General features: G+C 46.6%; 1 protein-coding gene across 4 annotated transcripts in view; it reads left to right on the forward strand.

The window, feature by feature from the left end:
• The first annotated feature begins 2,219 nt into the window (after window positions 1–2,219).
• The window catches only part of DIXDC1 (DIX domain containing 1), a 37,519-nt gene continuing 18,744 nt past the window's right edge, over window positions 2,220–20,994 (forward strand). The window contains exons 1-5 of one of the 4 annotated variants that reach the window (XM_035346157.1): window positions 2,220–2,334; window positions 15,730–15,859; window positions 16,590–16,715; window positions 17,594–17,843; window positions 19,052–19,159. In XM_035346157.1, coding sequence (XP_035202048.1) covers window positions 2,278–2,334; window positions 15,730–15,859; window positions 16,590–16,715; window positions 17,594–17,843; window positions 19,052–19,159 — 671 coding nt within the window. In that variant the 5' untranslated portion in view covers window positions 2,220–2,277. Of the gene's footprint in view, window positions 2,335–5,165; window positions 5,577–12,224; window positions 12,370–14,828; window positions 14,868–15,729; window positions 15,860–16,589; window positions 16,716–17,593; window positions 17,844–19,051; window positions 19,160–20,994 lie in introns of those variants that run through there. The other 3 variants (XM_035346156.1, XM_035346160.1, XM_035346159.1) reach the window with 3 other exon arrangements.

Below are 20,994 nucleotides of genomic sequence, written 5' to 3' on the forward strand. Positions count from 1 at the left end.
TAATAAAGCTGGTACGGGTAGTGTGTACTAGATCAAAGTGTTTTAAGGACCAATCCTACAATTTTTCTGCTCTTTTTGCCCATGCTATCCAGTGGACCTCAGCAGGGCTACTGTAAGGCCAGAGTAAGGTTTGCAGAAGGCCCCTTTTTAATAATGGAGACAGTTTATTTTTCTGCCCAAACAGTTTTTTTGTTTGTTTGTTTTTTTGTTTTTTGCCCATGCTATTGAGCTGACCTCTGCAGGGCTATTGTAAGGCCTGCAGCAGAAGACCCTTCGCTTATAATGGGTGCAGTATTATGCCATTTAAGGGCTGGCTCTTCTGAGTGCCAAGGACAAAAACCTGTAGCGAGGAGGACTGAATGGGCAGGGGTTTAGTTTCGGGGGGCACGGTCCTGCTTAGCCCAGCCACCGGAGGGGCTCCCAGGACACAACCCCTGGCCCAGCTGGTGCTGAGCAGCAGCTGGGGACCTCCTCACGCTGAGCTGCTGGTACCAGACCTGGAACCACTGGTTTCAGCTCAAACCATGCCCTCTGCAATGTAGGAAGAAATACATATATATTTTTAATACACATTAAATACAGAATATAATTCAGCAGAAGGGAGGTTTTTTAGAAGGTGCTGACTCCAACAGGTCATTTTTAAAGATAATTTGACTGAAAATGCCTGTTACTGGAGCAGCAAGCACCGTGAAGGATCTTTTTTTGTGGTACTGGAGCTTTCCTCACCACCAGGTGAGCTGGGGCTGGGGACAGCACAGCACTGGGTCTGCTCCTGGGCACGGCCTGGTGTAAATCTGCACATGGAGCACTGAGTTGTACCAATGTGGCGCTGGGGAAAGCAGGACCTTGAATCTCTAAAATGTGAAAATCGAGTATTTTGGAGTAAGGGTTTTCCTAAAAGCCTTGGTTTTGCACTGAATATTAACAGATTCCAGCTGCCTGCCCGCTGTTACCCAAGGTTGCCTGTTTAGGGGTTAAACGAGTGTTAAAGGAGTGTTCCTCGGACATTAAAGACCTGATTTTCGGCTTGAACTGATAAATTCGCACTTTATCCCCGCGGCAGAGGGCTCTGGGGACTGGCACAGGACTTCGCCCCCATGGAAACGGCCTCGCCTTCGGGGGCCGAGCCCTCGGCCCGGCCCGCCCCGTTCCCGGCCCCGGCCCCGTCCCCATGGCAGCGGCGACGCGCGGGGGCCGGGCCCGCAGCCGGCCGGCCGCAGGCAGGGCCGCGGGGCCTCGGCTCCCGGTTCTCGGTGCCACCCCCGCCCCGGCGTTCCTCAGCCCCCGGGACCCTCCGTTCCCCGCTGCCCGGTCACCCCGGGCCTGCCCCGCTCCTGCTCCAGCCCCCCCGGTTCCCCATCCTCGCTCCGGGCCCCCCTCGTCTCTCGCTGCCAGCACGGCGGACCCCAAATCCTCAGCCCGCAGCGGGGGCAGCAGCAGGCCTCGGCTCCACCAGCCTTCGTACCCCTGACATACGGCCCCGGACACGCCAGAGACAGCAGCAGCCATCGACCTACAGGTTACACAGCTTTAAACCATCTTTAAATATCACATTTCCCACTGCTGTTCCATTTCTTTCCCCATGAAAGGCTTTCATGGGGTCTTTCTCATGGGGTCTTTCTTAAGGAGTCTCACTGTTTTCTATTCCAGTAGCTTGTCCAAACTCCCTGCCTTTCCTTTCACCAGACATTTCTCCAGAATCCTGAAAGAAGACAAAGCAAAAAAATACAGATTACCCCCAAATTCCCAAATATGAATGTCAGTTTGTGGAATTGTTACTTATGAGTGTTTGCTGTCTGGGTCATTTAACACCAAATCAAATAATGTCCTGAATATTTGACACCAAGGACCAGTACAGCTTTGGGTGGTGTTATTTTAACTTCTGCTGAATTTGGATTCCCCTTGCACAAATGTGGAAGATAATTAAGCCCTATATGCACTATGAGCCATGTAATCAGGAATATTTTCTACATACAACTGATAGGAATTCTGTCAGCTCTACATGCTTTACATATGGAACAAAATGTAAAAATGTATAACTTTCCCTAAGATAGTAGCCCTTAAATAGATATATTAAAAAAATCAGGCAATGATAAAAGGGGGCAACTTTCCTCCTTTCTGTTGGTTATATTCAGGCATTGCATTGGTATGTCTGTTTTACCTCTGAGAAAATTCTTTCCTTTGTTTTTAATATGTTTGCTTCTTCCCCTCAGCCTTCAAGGGGGAAGGAGTGCTGGTACGTTCCTCCTGGCGCTGAGCTGAGCTGTGGCACCCAGCATGGGAACTCTAGTGGATGCGGTGCCCCGTCTAATGTCACAGCCTGCTGCATCTTCCGTGAGTTCCCGGGAGTATTTTTTGTGTCTGACTGTTGTTTGGGATGCTTAATGGGAGGCTGGGAGGGAGCACTCGGTGACACGAAGGCATTAGTTGTTTTAGACAGGTCCCTGCAGCCGTGGCTGCACAAGCTTTGTCTTGAATCTCTTATTTCCCCAGCTTAATTATTATTAGCAAGAGCTCAGCTGTGGCTGTTGATTCTTCTCTCATTCTCAAGCCCTGATAAGGTAAATAATCAGTGAACGTTGGTAAAGTGCTTTAAAAAACCCTTGCATGGAAGGCTTGAGGGAAGGCTCAGCTGTTTGTACTGCTGTTGTGACACGACGGCTGTCACCTCACAGCACCGGGAAATGGAGCAGGAACTGGGCTGTGTCGTGCACCTTGCCCAGGATTCAGCAGGGGAAAGCACAGAGGTTATGCTGAAGCCATGGTTTCAGCCGGTTTCTCCATGCTGAAACCAGCCAGGAGAGGGCAGTGCCACCAACCAAACTGCCACCCGGCGCGTTTGTTTTGAAGGTCACTCGCACCAGGAAAAGCAGACGCCAAGGTCCTTCTCGTTTCACTGCCTCCCTTTGCCTTCATCTCGGAATTATTTTCTGTGAGTGTTAAAAGTCACTCTTGAAAGGAAGAATTACGAAGCATTAGTTTTTCTTCTCGCAAATACAGCATTCTAAGGCTACTTTTGTGATGCTATACAACTGAAAGAAAAATATAATTCCTTCTACAAGAAGCATGAAATCTAAGGGTGAAACACAAAGAGGGGAGAACTGGGCTTTAATTTTAAGAGGTATTTTCAGCACACACAGACACCCAAGATGCATTTATGTTACCACAATGAACAGAAAAATGGCCCGACACTCTCTACCACTCAGTCTACCCATCAGAAATGGCCTAGATTCTATTCTCTGACATTCCTGTTGTCAAAGCGAGGCAGTTCTGTTTCAGAGATAAGAATCCCCATGTGGAAGCAAATCTTTGATGACAAAATCTCTTACGGACAGCACACTGCGAGCAGGCCTGTCCCCAGACCTGTGTTCCAGCAGGTAGAAGCTCCACAGTAGGGATATCACTGAGAAATGCTTCTCAGGACTAAAAATTACTATTTAAAAAAAAAAATTCCACTAAATGCCACTGAGGTCCATAATCAATTAACTCTTTTTCTCAATCTGTTATCTTATGATGATTTAAGCAATATATTTTAGAAATTAAATTGTATTTTTACTTTGTATTTCTAAGCTGTTTGAACAGATTATCTCTTTATTCTTATTTTTAATCCTGCAAATTTGGGTCATGTCTCCAGTATAAAGTCTGTGCCTCCCTATGGCTTATCTCCTCCTCAAGTGTAAATATCTAGAGCTTGTAGGGATTGTGAGTATACAATATTTAATCTGCTATTAAATTCATAAAACAAATTCTAAAAACAATCAGGGAACACCTAACAGCCATCTGCCACCTCTGTGCTTCCCGAGTGCATGTGATTTCACTTCAGTACATCTGCACTTTATTTATTTTTTGTTCCAGAAATTGTGGGGGTACAGGGAAGGGCTGACCTCAGCGCTCCTACCTGTAAACTTCTACGAACGTATATTTACGATGAAGCATTGAAAAACAGATAATAAATATAATTTTTTCTCTGAGATTATTAGACAAGAATATCACTGTAATGTTCTCAGAAAAGGCTCCGAATGTTTTGTTGTGTTTTTCAAATGAGGTCACTCCCTTTTTGATAGGGAAACCACTCATTCCGTTGTTCTATGAAATTTTATTGCAATTGCAAAGGCACAGCCTACTTGTTTGCACTGTACAAAATAGGGATAGATATTTACTGTTACCTAATTAATGGCATTTTGGGTAATTTTGAGCCTCAAAAGCAAACCGGATCGAGGTACTAACCACCAGCAGTGCCACCTTTCAAGATTTTTTGCAAAGCTTCATCATAATTTACTGTTTTGCTTAACAGCTGTGATGTTACAGTCAATGAAAACAAAAATCTCAGTCCCCGCTGAATTATGAAAAGTAAGTAGGAAAGGTCAATAAGAATGAATAAGGTAAAATTCCGGCCATGAGTGCGGGCTGACTCCGTTTTGAATGACTTGGGTTGGTTACAGAAGGAAATTACCTGTTGCTTGTCTTTATTTTACCTGCATCTCTCCCTGTGTGACAGAAAACATTGGCATGGTAAAAGTATGCAGTTGCTTCTTCCTCTGGAACCTTCAATACTGAGGCAGAAAAACATGTTTGCTTTTGTGTCACCTAGAAATGCTTGGCCAGATATTTTGAAGGCTCTGCCTGAGTATTGCTGAGCGGGACGTGCTGCATTGCTCTGGGGACTGGCAGACGCAGCACCAGGCAGGAGGTGGTTTCATCCACTCGGAGAGGTTTTTTGTGTTTTTTTCCAGGGCATTTCTTGCAAGAAGAGATGAAGTTTGAGAGATTGCCTAGAGATACCCGATACTTTCTTGCTGGAATGAATGCAGTCATTGTTGATTTAGAAACTTTGCCGGGGATCGTATTTAATTCTAATTTGGGAGTTTTCTCTCTTATTTCTTCTCCGGACTCCATTGCCACAGCAGCTAGGGTAGAGCCCAGTGCTGTGCAAACGTTGCTCGCTGTCTTGTGGCCAGGTTTGCAGCTTCCTGCCTCTGCTGGGTTGCTGAAAACGCCGCTGTTTCTTTGGGGCTGCAGAGCGATTGCCGAGAGCTAAATCTGGCAGCTCGTACAGCCTTTCCTCTGGCTTTTCGAGCTGAGCAAGACATCTGCGATTTGCTGACTCTCTCCCTGCCCCCACGCGGGACAGGGCTCGCAGTGTTTGGTGGGTTTGAAAAATCTCTTTTTACGCAGCAGGTTTCGTGTGAGCACGGCTGCTTGGAAATAGGTTTCAGATGTTTCCCCAACTCAGCCCAGGGCCTGCATCGCGTAAGCCGAAGCGTTTCTATAGGAACCGTGTGACATCTCTCCCGCTGCTTCCCCGGCAGCTCTCTCGCGAGCATGCCCAGAGCAAGCCCTGACTTTGGCTCAACTCTCTGTGTGCAGTAACGGGCTGCACATATGGGACTATGAATGCGGTTCCCGATGAGCTCCAACTCTTTGTCTTTGGGAGGAGGAGGAAGAGGTCGTGCCCGGAGCCCGAGGATCTGCCCCGTGTCCTCTGAGACCCTCGCCCATCGGCGGGCTTGTGGAGAATGCTCGCCTGCTTGGCCAGGGGGAATTTGCTGGATATTCTGCAGGAGGGCTTCACGGAGGTAAATGCATGTCCCAGATCTCGTGCAGACCTTCCCGGGGTAAGGCAGCGTGCTTTTGTGCAGCATCTCTTAAGGGCTGCTATGTCTCCCAGTGCTTTGTGGAGCAGAAAAGGAGAAAAAATGAGTAAGATTTTGGGGCTGGGGAGGGGGCAGAGCTGTTTACTAGCAGGAGGGAATACAGGGCAGCTCAGCCGGGGGTCTGCAAAGCAGCAATAGTTTTGAAGAGTTTGTGGCTGGTTTACAGCTGGCGGTTTTAGCTTGGCGTTTTTATTTTTGTTGCAGAGCTTTTGCTTTTGTACCAGAAAATAATATAAATTGCAGTGAGTTATGGAGAATGGTTTATTTTACATAATTGATTCCTTTCTTGAATATGTGAAGTCTGTATGTCTGCGGACTGTTAGAAAGCCTGTAAATCTGCTAAGTGGGCACGCAGTTCTTGGGAGAGGCTGACAAAGAGCAGGATGTTTTTGTTTTTTTTTTCCATCCTCTTCTGTAGGTTGTATTACTGGGGGACCGAAATTCATCTTGGTCAGGAAAATACCATTTGTAAAGTGTTCTTTATTTGATTGTTCTCGTGTCAGGGAGACAGATAAATCATAAGGAGTGAGAACTACCAAGAAATTCAGGAGATGGGAATCCTGTGACTAGGTGGGGAGGGCAGATGGCTGCCGGCTTCCCTCTTTAGGGTACACAAGAAGTTAGTCCACAGAGAGTCCAATGAAACTCAGTGCTAAATGGCAGGCAGGTCTGCATTCATCATGCAGACCATGCTGGAGCACGACTGCCTCTGTAAACAGGAGGAAGGAATATTGCGGGGGCTTCTGCTGAAACCAAACAGCGAGTGCTATTTCCTCTCTCACCTGGTGCCAGGGATGGTCTCTTGGTGCATTTTATTCTTTCCTAGAGTGCATATCCTGTTTTGTTGTTGTGCTTAGTGGTTCCTCATCCTTCCAAGGCCCCCATGCTCCATTCTCTACAGGAACTGCACATCCCTCTTGGGCTTAACACCGCCAGCCAGCAAAGGGAAAACAGACCGGGCATGAAACTTGAGCTTCACGCCAGCCACAGGTCTCCTCTGATTGCTCTGCCTGACCGTGTAAATACTCCATCCCCTCCTCCACAGTGTCTCAGTCTCGTTTTTAGCTACCAAAGGGGTTGTTTTAGCTCAAGTTGTTAAGCCTCACACTTCCTGTTCTCGAGGGCAGCAGACCCTTCCCTGATCTAAGCTAATAGTAACCTGTATGTTAATAGTGGGAGTAAAGTACAATTTTACACACATCCGTGTTTGTGCAGAGCTCAGCCCTGAACATGCTTAGGACCTGGAGGCTAAGTACAGTGCCAGTTTCTCTAGGGATATTGATTGCGTGTCTCTGTCTTGCACGTTTGGTCAATAATCCATGCCTGGAAAGTTCCCCAACAGCCAGGATGCGACAGGCAAGCTTCTTGTTTCTTTGCATTCTTCCCTTTCCATCCATCCTGCTGGTTCGGAGCCTTGTTATCTCATGAGCAGGGATGGAGAACGCAGCATAGTTGGCCCTTGTGCAGCTAATGCCTGTTCTGCTTCACAGGCCCCTTTTAGACTGATGCTTTCTCCATGATGAATACAATCACAGATTGCTAACGGGCCCCTGTAAACTGCAGGTTCAGGGCAGTGTAATTCCTTCCCTTCCAGAGTCCCCGTGCCAAAACAGGTTGCAGAGAGTGTCATCTACAGATGTCTAAAGAGAGATGAGTTTTGTTTAATATTGAAATGCAGTGAACTCCCCTGAGGCACCACACAGCTCCTGTCCCTCTCTCATTAACAGGCTATCCTGCCTCAGAGGTGTTTCCCTGCTGTTTATAGAGACTTACATCGCTCTGAGACAGCTAAATAATTCAATCCCACAGCTGGATGGTGTCATGGGAATGTACGGCTGCTAAAAGCTGCAGTTTATAATGAAAGGAAACCACGGGAGGCAGGGGCTCCTCTGTGGTCACCGTGTCATTGTGGCCTCAGCTTGCTCTTGCTCATTGAGGAAATGCAGTTTGTTTGAGATACCTGCTCGCACTCCTGGCAGTTCGCTGAGACAGATGGGGCACGCAGAAACGTGTCAGAAATGGGCCTGACAGCTCCAAGATGTCAGTGTGGCTGTGTTTTAACAATTACTTGCCTTCTCTTTTTGAAGCTGGACAGTCATTTCCTCTGGCAGATTTTGTCTGAAGCTGCTTGTGTGCCAGGAGTCGTTTGAAACGGGCATCTGTTCCCCCCAGACTGCACCGAACAACAGGCCTGGGTCTGGCTCCCCAGAGGGTGAGAGGGCAGTGAATTTCCGAGAGCCCAAGCAAGAGGTGATTTTGAACTCAGGGTTTCCTACCAGCAGCAAAGTGAAGCACAAGGTTGGCTCTGTCTACATGGGAAATGCCTGCATGTTTTGCTCCAGGAGGACCGCTAGTCACCGGCAGTACGAGCACAGGAAGCGGGGCAGTGCAAGCAGGGCTCTGTGCTTGCTCCCAGGTAGGCTGCACAGGGCCTGGCCGCTCGCTGAGCGGTGGGTTTGCGGCTGAGCAGCCCCTGCAGCAGATATTCCCTGCATTTCCTGCAGATGCAGCCTCTCTCCTCACCGTTCAGTTGACTTGAGGTGATTAGGTAGTGTCCTGTCTGTGAGAAGTGACCTGGGCTTTGCTTTGCTTTGCTGGGTGAAGTAATTTTCTGGCTCTATAGACTTGCTGCTGTCTTGTTCTGGCAGCCATTCTGTTCTCCTTGGTGTAACATGCATGATCCCTGCTAAAATGTCTCTGCTACTGGGATCCCAGCACTAGAAACTTGCACTCACCCTCTCCTTGCAAGGAGTGCTGTTTTTAGCTAATAGGATTCACTCTGAAATGAATCCTAGGAGAGGAGTTTGGACTCCTCTCTCACTCGTCCAGTTCGGCTCCAACGGAGCCACCAACAAGGGAAAGATTTTTATCACAATTAGGGCTTGAGCAGTTGGGATTCAGTCCCTGCCTTTAGGTTCACTGTATGTCTAAGCCAGGTTGTGCTTTGGTTGTTTGGTTTTGGTGCCCTTTATCCTGGACCAGGCATCCTCAGTGCGTGTCCCTTCCCCTTCTCTCCATACGAAAGGTTCCTGCCTGCAAAGAGCACCGCTCGGTCACGCTGTGTGCCCCGTCTCTTCACAAAGCTCCTTTCCCCTGTCTGTACAGGGCTAGTGACTGCACACAGCTAAACGAGGAACAATGCTCCTTTTTCTTTCCTGAGGAATCCGGGGATGTCTCAGAGCAGCTTGTTTTGACAAACCTGGGACTTTATTTGGGTGCAGTGGAACCATTTGATAATTCAGGGTGAATCATGTGCTCCGTGGTTCTGGCAGTTTGCAGTAAAAGATCTCATGTGGCTCAGCTCTTTGCACGTCTGCCTGGTTGGAAACACTGCTTAAATAGAAAAGCGCCTCAAAACACCATACTGGGGAAAACAGAGAGGCACTAAAACATCCCGCAAAAGTGCCAGAAGTGATCCCTAAAGCGGCAACTTGGCTTTGAATGGCAGTGCCATTCTGAGGTGTGGGTGTCTGGTTGTTGATTAAGAGGAACGCATCCTAGACAGATTCAATTTACAAGGCTTCCCACCCGGTAGACGTCTGGAGTAGTTGCTGCCTGCAGTGCTAGTGAATTTGTTTAAATGAACGGAGAGCAGCTTCGGGTTTCTGAGCACAAAAAGAGTGCTCAGAATGGCCACTGCGGGTGTGGACGGTACAGTGAGTAATCCCAGGGTTTTTATAAACAGGAGTTAAAGGACATAAAAAAAAAAAAAAAAAACAGATTAATTACAAGGAGAATGCTTGTGTGTGGTGTTATGGAAGTGACAGGCAAAATTACTGCTTGAAGAAATCACGCTCGGATGCCACTCACAGAAATACCCCCTCGCTGGCAGATGGGTCACCCAAGTGAGATCACTGCGTGACGGCAAGAATACGTCTTGGCAAAAGATCAATGGGAGGAAAAGGTTGCTTACATTACAAGGGAAAATGGAGGCGTCAGGCGTTTGTTCTGCACAAATTAAATAACTCTTTGGTTCTACAGAGATAAAAAGCTGTCAGACATGCATTTCTCGCCGCTTGCCTGCCTAGGCTCAGTTTCCTGGGAGGAGACTCAAGGTGAGTTATTACTACTAGGTGCAACCAACTACTGAGCGTAACTGTCCTTCAGAGGTGAGCGGTGCTGCTGGCACCGTGAGCTCTTTAAAGAGATCTCCCATTTATCTACTGAGTTGTTTCCAAATGGATTCTAAAATGCAGCATTGACTGAATAAAATACCAGCGTATATAGGCACTTGTCAGAATTTAGGGTGTTAGAATGGCAATGGGCCTTGCTGTCTAACACCCAAGCTCTTCTTGTAAATGGGTAAAGGACCAGGAAAGGTCTGGAAAACAGTTGAAAATGATGTGTCCTGATGCATATCTGGGCTCTCTGGAAATTCTTGCTGTTGTTGGCATTTGGGCAACACATGAAATACAGCTTCAGCTCAAAACTTCACCGTTCACGGACCGTCAGTACTTGAGCTGGCATCTGAAAGCCTGCCAGTGAGTTTCTCTCCTAATAGCCCAGTCTCTTATTCCCCTCCCAGGATCAACAAGTGGTAGTTTAGTCAAGATGCCAAAGGCAGCTGTCATTTCAGCCCAGCCGTACTGCCAGGATTTGAGCAAAAACTCCTGCTCTCCTCCCTCTGGAGACGCAGACAGTGTTTTCTCAGTTCTGACAATCTGAATGAAGGGCAGAAGCAGTTCCTGTGCAAGATCAGTGTTCAGAGAGTGGGATTTAAAACTCCTTATATTTGTTCCAAACACGTAGGATGCCAGGAATATCTCTAAAGCGTTTTTAAAGATGTGGCTGAAGGCTTCTATTGCAGGCACTTGCTTTCTGAAGTGTTGAGACCAACCTGAACAGCTCATGAATGGCAGTCAGAGGCTTTCAAAATTTTGGTTTCAAAAATGTTGACTGGGCAAAGAGATCAGAGGGCAGAAAACTGGTCTTTGTGTTCTTGAATCTGGCTAGAGAAGCAGATGGCTGCTGCTTGAGGAAAATTCACCGAATTCACTGAACCAAAGAAATGGTTTATGTTAAAACAAGGAAAATCCAGCGGAGTGTGCCTAGAACATACCGGGGATTAAGGGCTCCGTTGGGCTGCTCCTCCCAAACGTTTGTGCTGCCGAGTGTTTGAAAGTGACCTTTGAAGATACAGGATGTATCATATTCTCGACTGCTGCTCTCAAAGCCAGCAGCAGATTTTTTGGAAAATGCACATCGGGCCAGAAGTTATTTTGAAATAAATTACATCTCCTGCTTTAAAGCGAGAGTTTTACGGAAGAGGAGTCCTGTTGGTACACACGGTCATTCTGGCTTTACCCTGTCCATAGCTGGGTGTTTCACTGTTGGATTCATCGTCTCAATACATTAAACAGCCTGGATCAAGCAGTGATTTTGAGGGAAAAAAAAAAAATCTTCTGCTGGCTTTGAGAGCAGAAAGAAACATCTTTTTCTTTGCTTGTAAGTTTTCATTGTCTGCTTCTACAAAGGCCTTCTCAAACCAAAGCCAAAAAAAAACTTAAATTTGAGGGGCACTGGAAGGCAAATTACAGCCCTCATCTAATTAAGGTAATGTCAGAAAACTTAGAAATTATACAAGGCCTTAAAATCACATCCTGATGTAATTAGGCCACCCTTTGAGCTCTGTTGTTGCAAACTTTTGGTTCAGTGCCCTAAACAGACGGGACACTAAATGCCTTTCATACTGGGAGCAACCTCATAGCACGAGGTCTATTACTGACCTTGTTAGAGTTGGTGTTTGGGCATAAAGGAAAAGCAGAGTAAAGATTAAGAGAGACTTTATTCTTCCAGGCAGAGTCCCTAAATCCAACAATTAAGGATCGCTTCAGATTCATCAGCTGTGTGCAGAAAAGGTGTCGCGTCTCTTCTAGAAGCAGAGTGTCATGGGGGTCTTCTCTAACGGGATAGCAAGGATGTCAGGACCTTTGAAGGCATCTGCCCACTAAAAAATGATTTTGCCCAGAAAGAAGATTTGGACAACTTAAAAATATGCAATCCCCTCAGAGGAGTTCATATTAACTAATTAACCTTGTACAGGGTCATGTAGATGGCATTGAGAGCAAAGGACGGAGCAGCATACCACAGCATCACGACCTACCTATATTTAACGTCAGGCAGACCGGGCTGATTTGTGGTTGAGCAGAGAGAAACCTGAGCCCCAGACAGCAGGCGGTGCGTGGTTAAATGAGAATCGCCAGGACACCTAGAGCTGGCAGGGGATTGCAAGGGAGCTGCTGCTTTTCTTCCACCTGTGGACAACATTGCTTAATAACACTTAACTGTAATTATCAGTCAGGGCTCGCAGCCTGTTAGAAGAAGGGCTGACCCTTGAAGGATGTTTTCCTCCTGAAGGCAGCGTTATCACTGGCTGTCGACAGAAAGCACGGAGATGTTTGCTCCTGACCTCAGCAGCTCCTTTCCCCCAAGCACAGTAGGGCTGAGGCACTTCTTCGGGATCCGGGCTGGATAAGTGATCTGAAGTGGACTCCTGCTCTGAGAAGTGTTTACTGAAAGGCACTAGAGCGCTAACCTGTAATTTGCTACCAGAAGTACCTGCAGGTTGTTGAATGCCTTACAAGTGGGGGTGACCTCTAGTACCTTGCTTTAAAATCTCTCCTGCCCTAAGAATTCTCCTAGGGCTTGCAGCGACATAGATGCAAACAAGGATCTGCCTGGGAGCCGAAGCAATCCAGGCTCCAAGTTGCTTCAGGTAAGGAATTGGTGAGGCGAGGAGCTGCTCTTCCACCTGCACGGCACAGGCAAACCTGGCCTTTTTTTGGAGCACAAAGCTGTGTTAATATAAATAGGATTAAGCTTAACTCCGCCATAATCCTAATAACCTCTGCTCTGTATAGTAAATCTTAGACTAGGCTGATAGGTTTTTCCTCTGAAAAGCTTGTTTTTGAAAGAAATATTGCTGTAGGGCCAGAGCTTAGTGTCTGCTCCATTGAGTCCAGGATTTAGTTGAACAGAAGCTGAGCCCAAAATGCAGGGGAGTAGCAGAAAACTCCCGAGAGGTCAGTGGCTGAAGGCAGAATTATTCAGGGAAAGCTAAGGGACGAGCTAGGCAGAAGGAATGTTGTGTGTTATGTTTTCCCTCAACTAGAAAGGCAAAAGCTAAACAGGAGCAGCACTAAGAATGTGGGCAGCTGTCAGAGCAAGGCACCTGAACAGCTCTGGGGGACTAGGTCCAGCCTCCTAGGCACGAAGACTCGCTCTGCATCCTTCATCTGGTCTGGGGCGTGCTCTGCTTGTCCTGCCTCTGCGATGAGCACCTCTTGCTGTTAATTACTCAGAGTGCACAAAATTTAACAGCCTGCTCTGTTGTCAGGAAGCAGTGTGAAAGCCCGGGTGGAGGAACAGGGGCCACAGTCTTGGAAAAAGAAAGGAGGAATGCTTTAAAGGTGCATTGTCCACCTCCTTCTTCGTTCCGAGCCTCGTTTCTCTCCCCCTGGCAGTCCACGACTGAGGAACCCAGACCCATGTGAGGCTGGACGGGGCACGTGTTGCTTGAGCTGCAATACCCGCAGCATCGAGGAGCGGTGGAGCATCTGCTTGTGGCCTGAGCATCTGTGTGGGCAGCTGATGAGCACAGCCTGGGGGGTATTCTTGGGGGTGGAAGAGGCTGCGTAGGGCTGCGCTTCTCTTGGCACAACAGATCGTAGCAAATCTTATTTTTGCTTATTACGTGCTGGAAGATAACTGGAATACTTTCCAGAATTGCTTTGCAGCGACTGAAGACTCTTGGTAAAGTCGTTAGCTTTTCCCGTTTTTGGATGGAAAATCGGGAAATGCTGCTCAGTCCAACTGTCTGACCTTACGCAGGAAAATCTTATGTGTTAGTGGAAAAAAAAATACACCGCTAACGAAATGTAAGGCTACAGCATTATAGCAGCTACTGGTGTGAAATTCTCTCCTTTGTGACCGTGACATCCGTATTCCATTGCCTCAAAGTCCCCTTTTTAACAAGCATTGTTTAAAGTGTAAATGCACTGGGCGTTAGCAGTGATTTTATTTTTCCTTCTAATAATAACAATGTCATTCTTACGCTTTTAAGAAACGGAGACTAAAAGATTGCCAAAATGATTTTTTTTTATGAGTATGTGAAGAATGCTGAGAGAAGATAAAAAGAAAGGCAACTGCTTAGTGAGTGAGGTTTTTTTTTTTCCCCTTTGAGTGAAAAAGGAGGTATCTGAATGGACGAACCATATAGACCTTACATAAAATTGCAAGCTTTCTGTAGGCTGGAAGGGACTGTGCCCTTGAGGAATTACTACAGGGTAACAGTCCAGTTCAGAACTTGGTAAGATAATTTGAAAAATGACAGCAGGATAGTAAACAGTTGTGAGGGATTATTTCCCTAAATTACATAGACTTCAGATGCAATTTTCATGCAACCTTATTTAATACATCGTTATTAGAGAATCTAGATGTTTTTGTAATGGTGCTGTGTTACCGTAAGCAAACCCATCTTTTCTTTTCTACTGGCACTTGCTTAAATAAATTAAAGCTTTATTGAATATGGGTAATTGAAGGCTTGTGGTCTCTGGCTCTGGAACCAGGCTGTTGTGAGGCTGGATCTCAGTGCCCCCACCATCAGTTACAACGCAGTTGCGAGAAGCAGAGGTGCTTCTTGCAGTTTGGCAGGAGTTACCAGTGCAGTTCTGGAAATGAGCACGGCATCAAGAGCTTGTATGGGAGAGAGAAGCCACGACTTGTTGCTTCTTTGCAGTCCCCAGTTGCATTAAGCAGAAAATAAAAACCTCTGAAAGAGGGCGGGCAAAACTGACATGCGTTGTTACCATTAATAGGCAAAGGCGAGCACGCAGACCCCATCCATGTGACAGGCCAAGTCTGCCCCAGCAAGCTCTGCCACTTCTGCCTTTTTTCTTTTTCTTTTTTTTTTTTTTTTCCAAAAGCCATCAGGCAGGCCCCCAAGCTCGCGTCCTGTGTCCTGCTTTGCAGCTCCGCTGAGTGAGCAGGACTGGCCGAACGTCGGTCCAGGCGTCTTTCTGAACCAGCAGACCGAACCGCGGCGTGGTTCATGTTGGATTTCCCATGTCAGGATAATTACGAGTGAAGCTGTGATCAGATTGTGACTTTGATGGGCCATAAAAGCATAAACTCTGACATTGCTGAGATAATACAGAGTGAGGTCTTAAAACCTGCTGCATGGGCAGAATAATGGGAAGCTTAGTGAAACAGGAGGTAATCCCATAAATGGATCAGTTTGTTTACCTTCCATGTGCCACACCAGCCCTGCCCAAAGGGATTTCATTGTCACCAGGGCTCCTGCTAGCCATGGAAGTGCTACAGGGTGGGGTGGAAAGGAAGAAGTTGTGAATCTGCTCATTTCTGTTCAGCTGCATGTGCCAGACGGGTCCCCACACTGACCAGCATCCCGAATTTCTCCCCCATGTGGCAGCACTCACAGCTCTGTGAGGCTACGACCTGCTGCAAGGACGATGCTCTTTGCTGGCAGGTCCTGCAGGTGCTGAGACAAGTCATTTCCAGGGCCCTGTGCAGAAATGGAGGTCAGTCCATGAGGAATGCCCACGCAGCTCCTAGGCAATGGAGGAAGGGGGCTGTACAACACGGTGACCCTTCCCTGCTGCATGGGTTGCTACAGATGAGCCATGCTGGGTGTGCAGAGGAGGCAGGCTTTCTTCCAGGAAATCTGTCCCAGTTGTTTCTTGTGATAGATTGCAGAGTTTAATGGGAGTAGCACAGGTTTTCTTGCTTCTGTGTTATGGGTTTTCTACCTTCCAAATATCTGGAAGGAAAAAAACAATACAGGGGGTAGGACACTAAATGCTGTGAGTGACGCAGTTCTGGCACTGTGTGCTGCCTGCCTGCTCATCCTGTCCTGGCATGGAGTGAGCCGCACCACAGTGTGCGGTGGTGTCAAGTCCATGCTCAGCAGGCTTTGGGGATGAGACCATTCCTTTGTTTTCAAAGGCAGAAGACAGTGAGATCTACAGAAAAAGTCAGAGAGAAAAGTAAGAGCTATGGAACGTCCCCCTGAAAAGGCAATGCTATACAAACACTTTGTTTTGTTTTCCATTTTCAGCAACAGCTACAGGCATATGTGGCCTGGGTGAATTCCCAGCTGAAGAAGAAGCCAACAATAAAGCCAGTCCAGGACTTGAGACAAGATCTCAGAGATGGAGTCATCCTTGCCTCTCTTATTGAGATTGTAGGTCAGTAATGCCATATGGCACTGTTTTTCATCATGCAGTTTTAGATCTTGTGTAAAAGGCTGGCCTTGGCTCCGACATCTGTCAGGCAGACTGGCAGACGTTAATGAGCGTCAGAGCTTGGGGGAGGGCTCACGTTAAAAGAAAACAATCATAAAGCAAATCACAAAGGCAATTCTATTAGGTCCATGTGTGTTAGTTAGCAGTCAGTTACAACACAGCCACATTGCAGACCTTCTGAACTGTGTATGTGGTCTCTAAGGTAACCTGTGACAGATGCCAGAACTGATCGGGGACCATGTTAACTCCCACAAGGCTGGAATGGAGTCATGAAAGGATTTGCCGTGTCGAGGAATGGTGTTAAGGCATGGCATTTTTGGAAGAGTGAGCTGCTTGCTGAGATACTGATGTTCCTAAGAAGAGAGAGCAGAAGCAGCTCTGGGTGATAATGCTGTCTGTCTCTCAGCAAGAGTCTAATATTTCCACACAGAAGGTCACAGTGACTCAGGAGTAATCATAGAATAATGCTTAAAAATGCCCCTTTTCAGAAAATATGCTGCAAGGCCTGCCTCCAATGTTATTCCTAGCACTGGGTATCTTAGCAGGACAAGAAATCACGCATGTCTCCTTGCCATCTGACAAGACATAAAGTTGAGCCCTACAGCTATAGCAAATCCTGAGGCAGCACTGAGCACTATCCCCTCTAATAGTTTTTTTTTTTTCACTTCTTTAGCTGGTGAGAAGTTGAATGGAGTTCAGGTCAACCCTACCAGCCAGCAGGAGATGAGGGAAAATGTGGAGAAAGTCTTACAGTTCGTGGCATCAAAAAAGATCCGCATGCATCAGACATCAGCAAAAGGTACTAGCCCCTGACAGTTGCCACAGATGATTCTATCTGTTGAACGCCTGGTTCTATTTTTGCCTCATATCAAACAGAAACAGATCATGTGTTGTTTTGTGGGGGAGGTTGGTTTTTCCCTCCTTCCCCTGTGGCTTAGTAACAGGTTTTGGGTTGCATGATATCATATTCTCGACTGGTTTTTGTTCCTGTGCACTGTGCTGCTGCCGAAGTGCCTTTTCTTCTTTCATTGAGCAATGAGAAGACCAAGTGATGGTGTGACAGGGAAATCAGCTAAACTGTTTTTAAAAATCCTAGTCTGACAGAATGGCTGATCTGTGCAGCGAACCAAAGACCACAATGCTTGAGCTAGCTTGTATTCTGGGGGAAATGCCTCGTGTGAGATAATTAAAACTGATTAGTTAGCATTTGGAAGGTGCTACAAACAGTTTAAGGTACCCTATTAATAAAGAAATAGGGTACCTTGTTCTCCGGTCCGTAGTTTTAAAAAAGAAATGCAAATCCCATGTGCTAATTGGAGTGGCTGCCAATACAATGGTTGCCCTCAGTCACTGCTGTAGGCATCCAGGGAGCTTTTTGGTAATTATAATATGCTGTCATTTAACCTGCTGGACTATTAGCTGGAAATGGCCACGGAGGGAAGGCTCAAGTCTGTTCAAAGCATTAAAACTTGGAATCGGTTGGTGGCAGTCGGTTTGCTGCTCTGTGCAAAACGAGCAGAGCTAAGCATGAGTGCTGTAATTCAGTCCATTTGCGTGGTCCTTATTTACTGGCACTGTCCTGCTGCGTTTAATTACATTCCCACCTGTTGGTCGGAGGCAGCTCTGGTGGGACTTCACGTTATCGTTACCCTCCTTGGCTTTATGTGCCTTTTGCAGATATTGTCGATGGGAACCTGAAATCTATCATGAGGCTGATCCTCGCCTTAGCTGCTCATTTCAAGCCGGCCTCTGGAAGAGCAATGAATCACAGCGCTGCTGGCATGACGGGGAAGAGCTCATCAGCGTCGTCTGCCAGCCACAGGCCTCGCTCAGCTGCTGCAGTAGCCCAAGGGGCGGTGGCTGCTCTGGCAGATGTTCGTCAAGATGTCTTGCAATCTGGCCGGGATGTTTTCCGGCACAGACAGAGGTAATGATTTTTTTCCTGATTATGAGTCAGGTTGCGTTAGCAGGTGGACACCGTTCCCTTTTTAAGTAGATGTCTCTTTATCCTGACAATTCCTGATGTAAGGTATTCCTGTTCAGTGAACATGTAGAGAAAAACCACTGCTGCCTCACTGAAACCTAAATTGGTGGTGTCCTAACAAAAGGGACAACTGATCTATGCTGGATGCCTCATAATGAAAACTGCAGGCATCCCAGGTCCTTTATGGATTTTACAGCGAAACAACTGTTGGACCTGTGTTAGTTCACAGAACACTTCTTTATGGCTAAGCCAGAGGGAGCTCTGCTGCCTCATTTTTCCTAATTCATGCTGAGGATAGTGCCCTCTTGGTTTTGTTTACTTGCAGACGTTCCTATTTTGACTGAAACAAAACGAAGGTCTTAAGTACAGGTGTTGCTTACAGCTCTGGGAGCAGTTGTTGCCAGAACTGTAGTGTTGGTCCTGTTGTACAAATTGTTTTTTTGCATTGTTGTTCGCCCCAATGTTCCACTTACAGCTACGTAGGCAGATGCAGTGTTGTGTGTTGTTAATCAGCTGATGCATCCTTCCGTGGAAGTGGAGGAGTTCTGGTGGTAATGAGGGGAAATGATCCATGTACAGAAGGAATGTGTAATTCCGAAAAGCACATTTAACACTTGCAAAAGGTGCTATGTGGATTATAATAGCAATGACAGTTAAATGGAAGCCAGATGGCTGTCTTTTGAGGGTTTCATTTACACAGCTGAAGGTCATTTGCCCATGTTATATTGGCTCAAGGGACTACCCATGAAGTAATTTGGAAATGAGGCCGAAGTGGTATATTTTGTTGAAAATTTAAATATTAAAGGTTTCTCTTGCAAAGTCACTGGGTCAGGAGTTCTTCAGCAAAGCCAGCCCTCGTTCTGTTTGCAGGTTCTGTTCTTTTCCTTGCCTTCACAGAGCTTTTCTGTTTTTCCAGTCACAGAATAAGGGATGAGTTTAAAAGGGAAGTTTGTGTTTGCTTGCATTTTCCTCACACCAAGAAGATGAGATGAAGCTCCCTGATGGGAGAACTTTCTTAATAGGAAGCTTTCTAGTGGTTCCCCCCTTCCTGCCTTCCATTCATTAGCCTTCCTCCCCTCCTCCTTGGAGACCAGAAGCACTTCTGCCCCTTCTTCATGAGGCTTCACTCATTTTGTGATTTTTATCTCCAGAAACAGCAGCATGGATGAGGAGATTGAAAACCCCTACTGGAGCGTCCGGGCACTGGTGCAGCAGTATGAAGGGCAGCAGAACATTACCTTGGAGTCCCACTCCTCCAGGTAAGGAACATCATTGCCCAGATGTGCCCTGTTGTGTTCCTTTTGCCTGGCATTCCTTAAAATGCCCTTTGTCATTGTGATCTGGTTAGCTCTGAAAGAAAAGAGGATTCCCAGTGTACAGTCTCCTGTCTGATCTGGAGAATGAAACCTCGGGAACCAGCATGGAGAAGTGGTTTACTATCTTTTTTTCCACAGATGACATTGGTGTCATCCATGATGTGATCACATAGATAAGAGCTAGGAACTTCTGAGTTAGAATTGTTCCGAGTGTCCCTCCCTGAGACCAGGGGAATAGGATCAGGAAAGACACAGCTAAAGGTGACAGGCATGTGGAGGTGACAGGCACGTGGATTTGAACAGTAGTTACGGGAATACACCAGTCTTTAATCCAAGCCTACAGTCCCTGGGGGATCTGCAGCTGTGTCTTCACTGCCATTGTGCCCTCATCCATCACATTTAATTGTCTCTAGATTTACAGGTATCTCACTTAGCCTTCCATCCCTCAGACTTGCACATTAAATTATGTTACTGAAAGATCTCCTGCATGCTGTTGTGAAGTCTCCAAAGTCAGAGTTCATGATGGTTTATGTTGGAGGTGGCTTTGCCCTTTAAAGTAGTACTTGGATCCTGAGAAGTATGTGGTCTGTGCTATAAAGAGAATGCAGCCTTGACTGGGATTCTTGACTGTACAAGTTAAGCAAGGGCAAGCTGGGCTAAGTGGAGGGTTTCTAAAAAATTTTCTAAAAAATTCTAAAACACACCAAGAGCTGCATGGACATGGCTGCAGCCCTTTGATTCGTTTTTTTGTCCCCGTGTAAGTACCAACTGTCCTTCATTGCCTCCCTGTCCTGCCTGGGCCATTCCCTGAAAGTGCCTCAACTGGGCACTTTTATTGTCCTTTTTTGTGCAGGAGTGAGGAGGCTGATTTTTGGGGGGCAGATTGGCCCTGACAGTTTCTCAGCAAGCAGGATTTCTCCACAAGATTTCTCAGGCCACTTTTGATGCTCCCATAGTGCAAGGAGGCCTCTGAGTACCTAAGCATTAGCATCACTTAGTCCAACAGAGAAGAGGGAAGGAAAAAAAAAAAACAAAACACTATAGTTTGTACTTCTGCTCACAATTTGCTGTGTATCAGTGTGAGGTCTGCTTTAAATATAGACATAAACATTTGGATGGGTGTGGAAACTCCCCGTGAGCCAGTACTGGACCACTGCCTCCACATGATGTCAGTAGAGAGTGGACTTGGAAGCTGTCATTGGAGCGAAGATGTAAAAATTCTGGTCCTGGCCACACGATTTCATGGCTAATGTCACAGGACTTTGGTGTTGATTCTGGAACTGTGATCTCAGTAGGACAGTGAGTGACACCCGCTGCCTCCCTCCACTCCTTATTCAGGTTAAGGTAGCCATAGTATTTTACAGGTGCTCTCCTACCCTCTCAGGTATTGTTGGACAACAGCTGTTTGTCCGTTTGTGGCTGTATTTTGCTGGTGGGTGAAACTTTATGTGCACATCCTACATTGCTTTGTTTTTTCCCATATAATGCCATGAGTTCTCTTGCCATATGGTAGTGGTGATACTGTCCCTGATAGGGCATAACATGTTGAGGGCCTTTATGTAATAATTAACTTCCACAGTTTTCTATTTACTGTGGATTCAGAACACGTCCCACCATGTAGATGAAAAATCGGAAGTGAACTATCTTATTATTTTTTTTCCAGTAAGAATTATTTTATTTTTTTAGTCTGTTTCTGCTTGGGACTTATAAAAACAGTTTTGTTTCCCGGGGTGAAATAGCACATCTCCACGCTGGAGCACGGTTCATATTGTAGGCGT

The sequence above is a fragment of the Oxyura jamaicensis genome, chromosome 24, assembly GCF_011077185.1.
Source record: "Oxyura jamaicensis isolate SHBP4307 breed ruddy duck chromosome 24, BPBGC_Ojam_1.0, whole genome shotgun sequence".
Lineage (NCBI taxonomy): Eukaryota > Metazoa > Chordata > Aves > Anseriformes > Anatidae > Oxyura > Oxyura jamaicensis.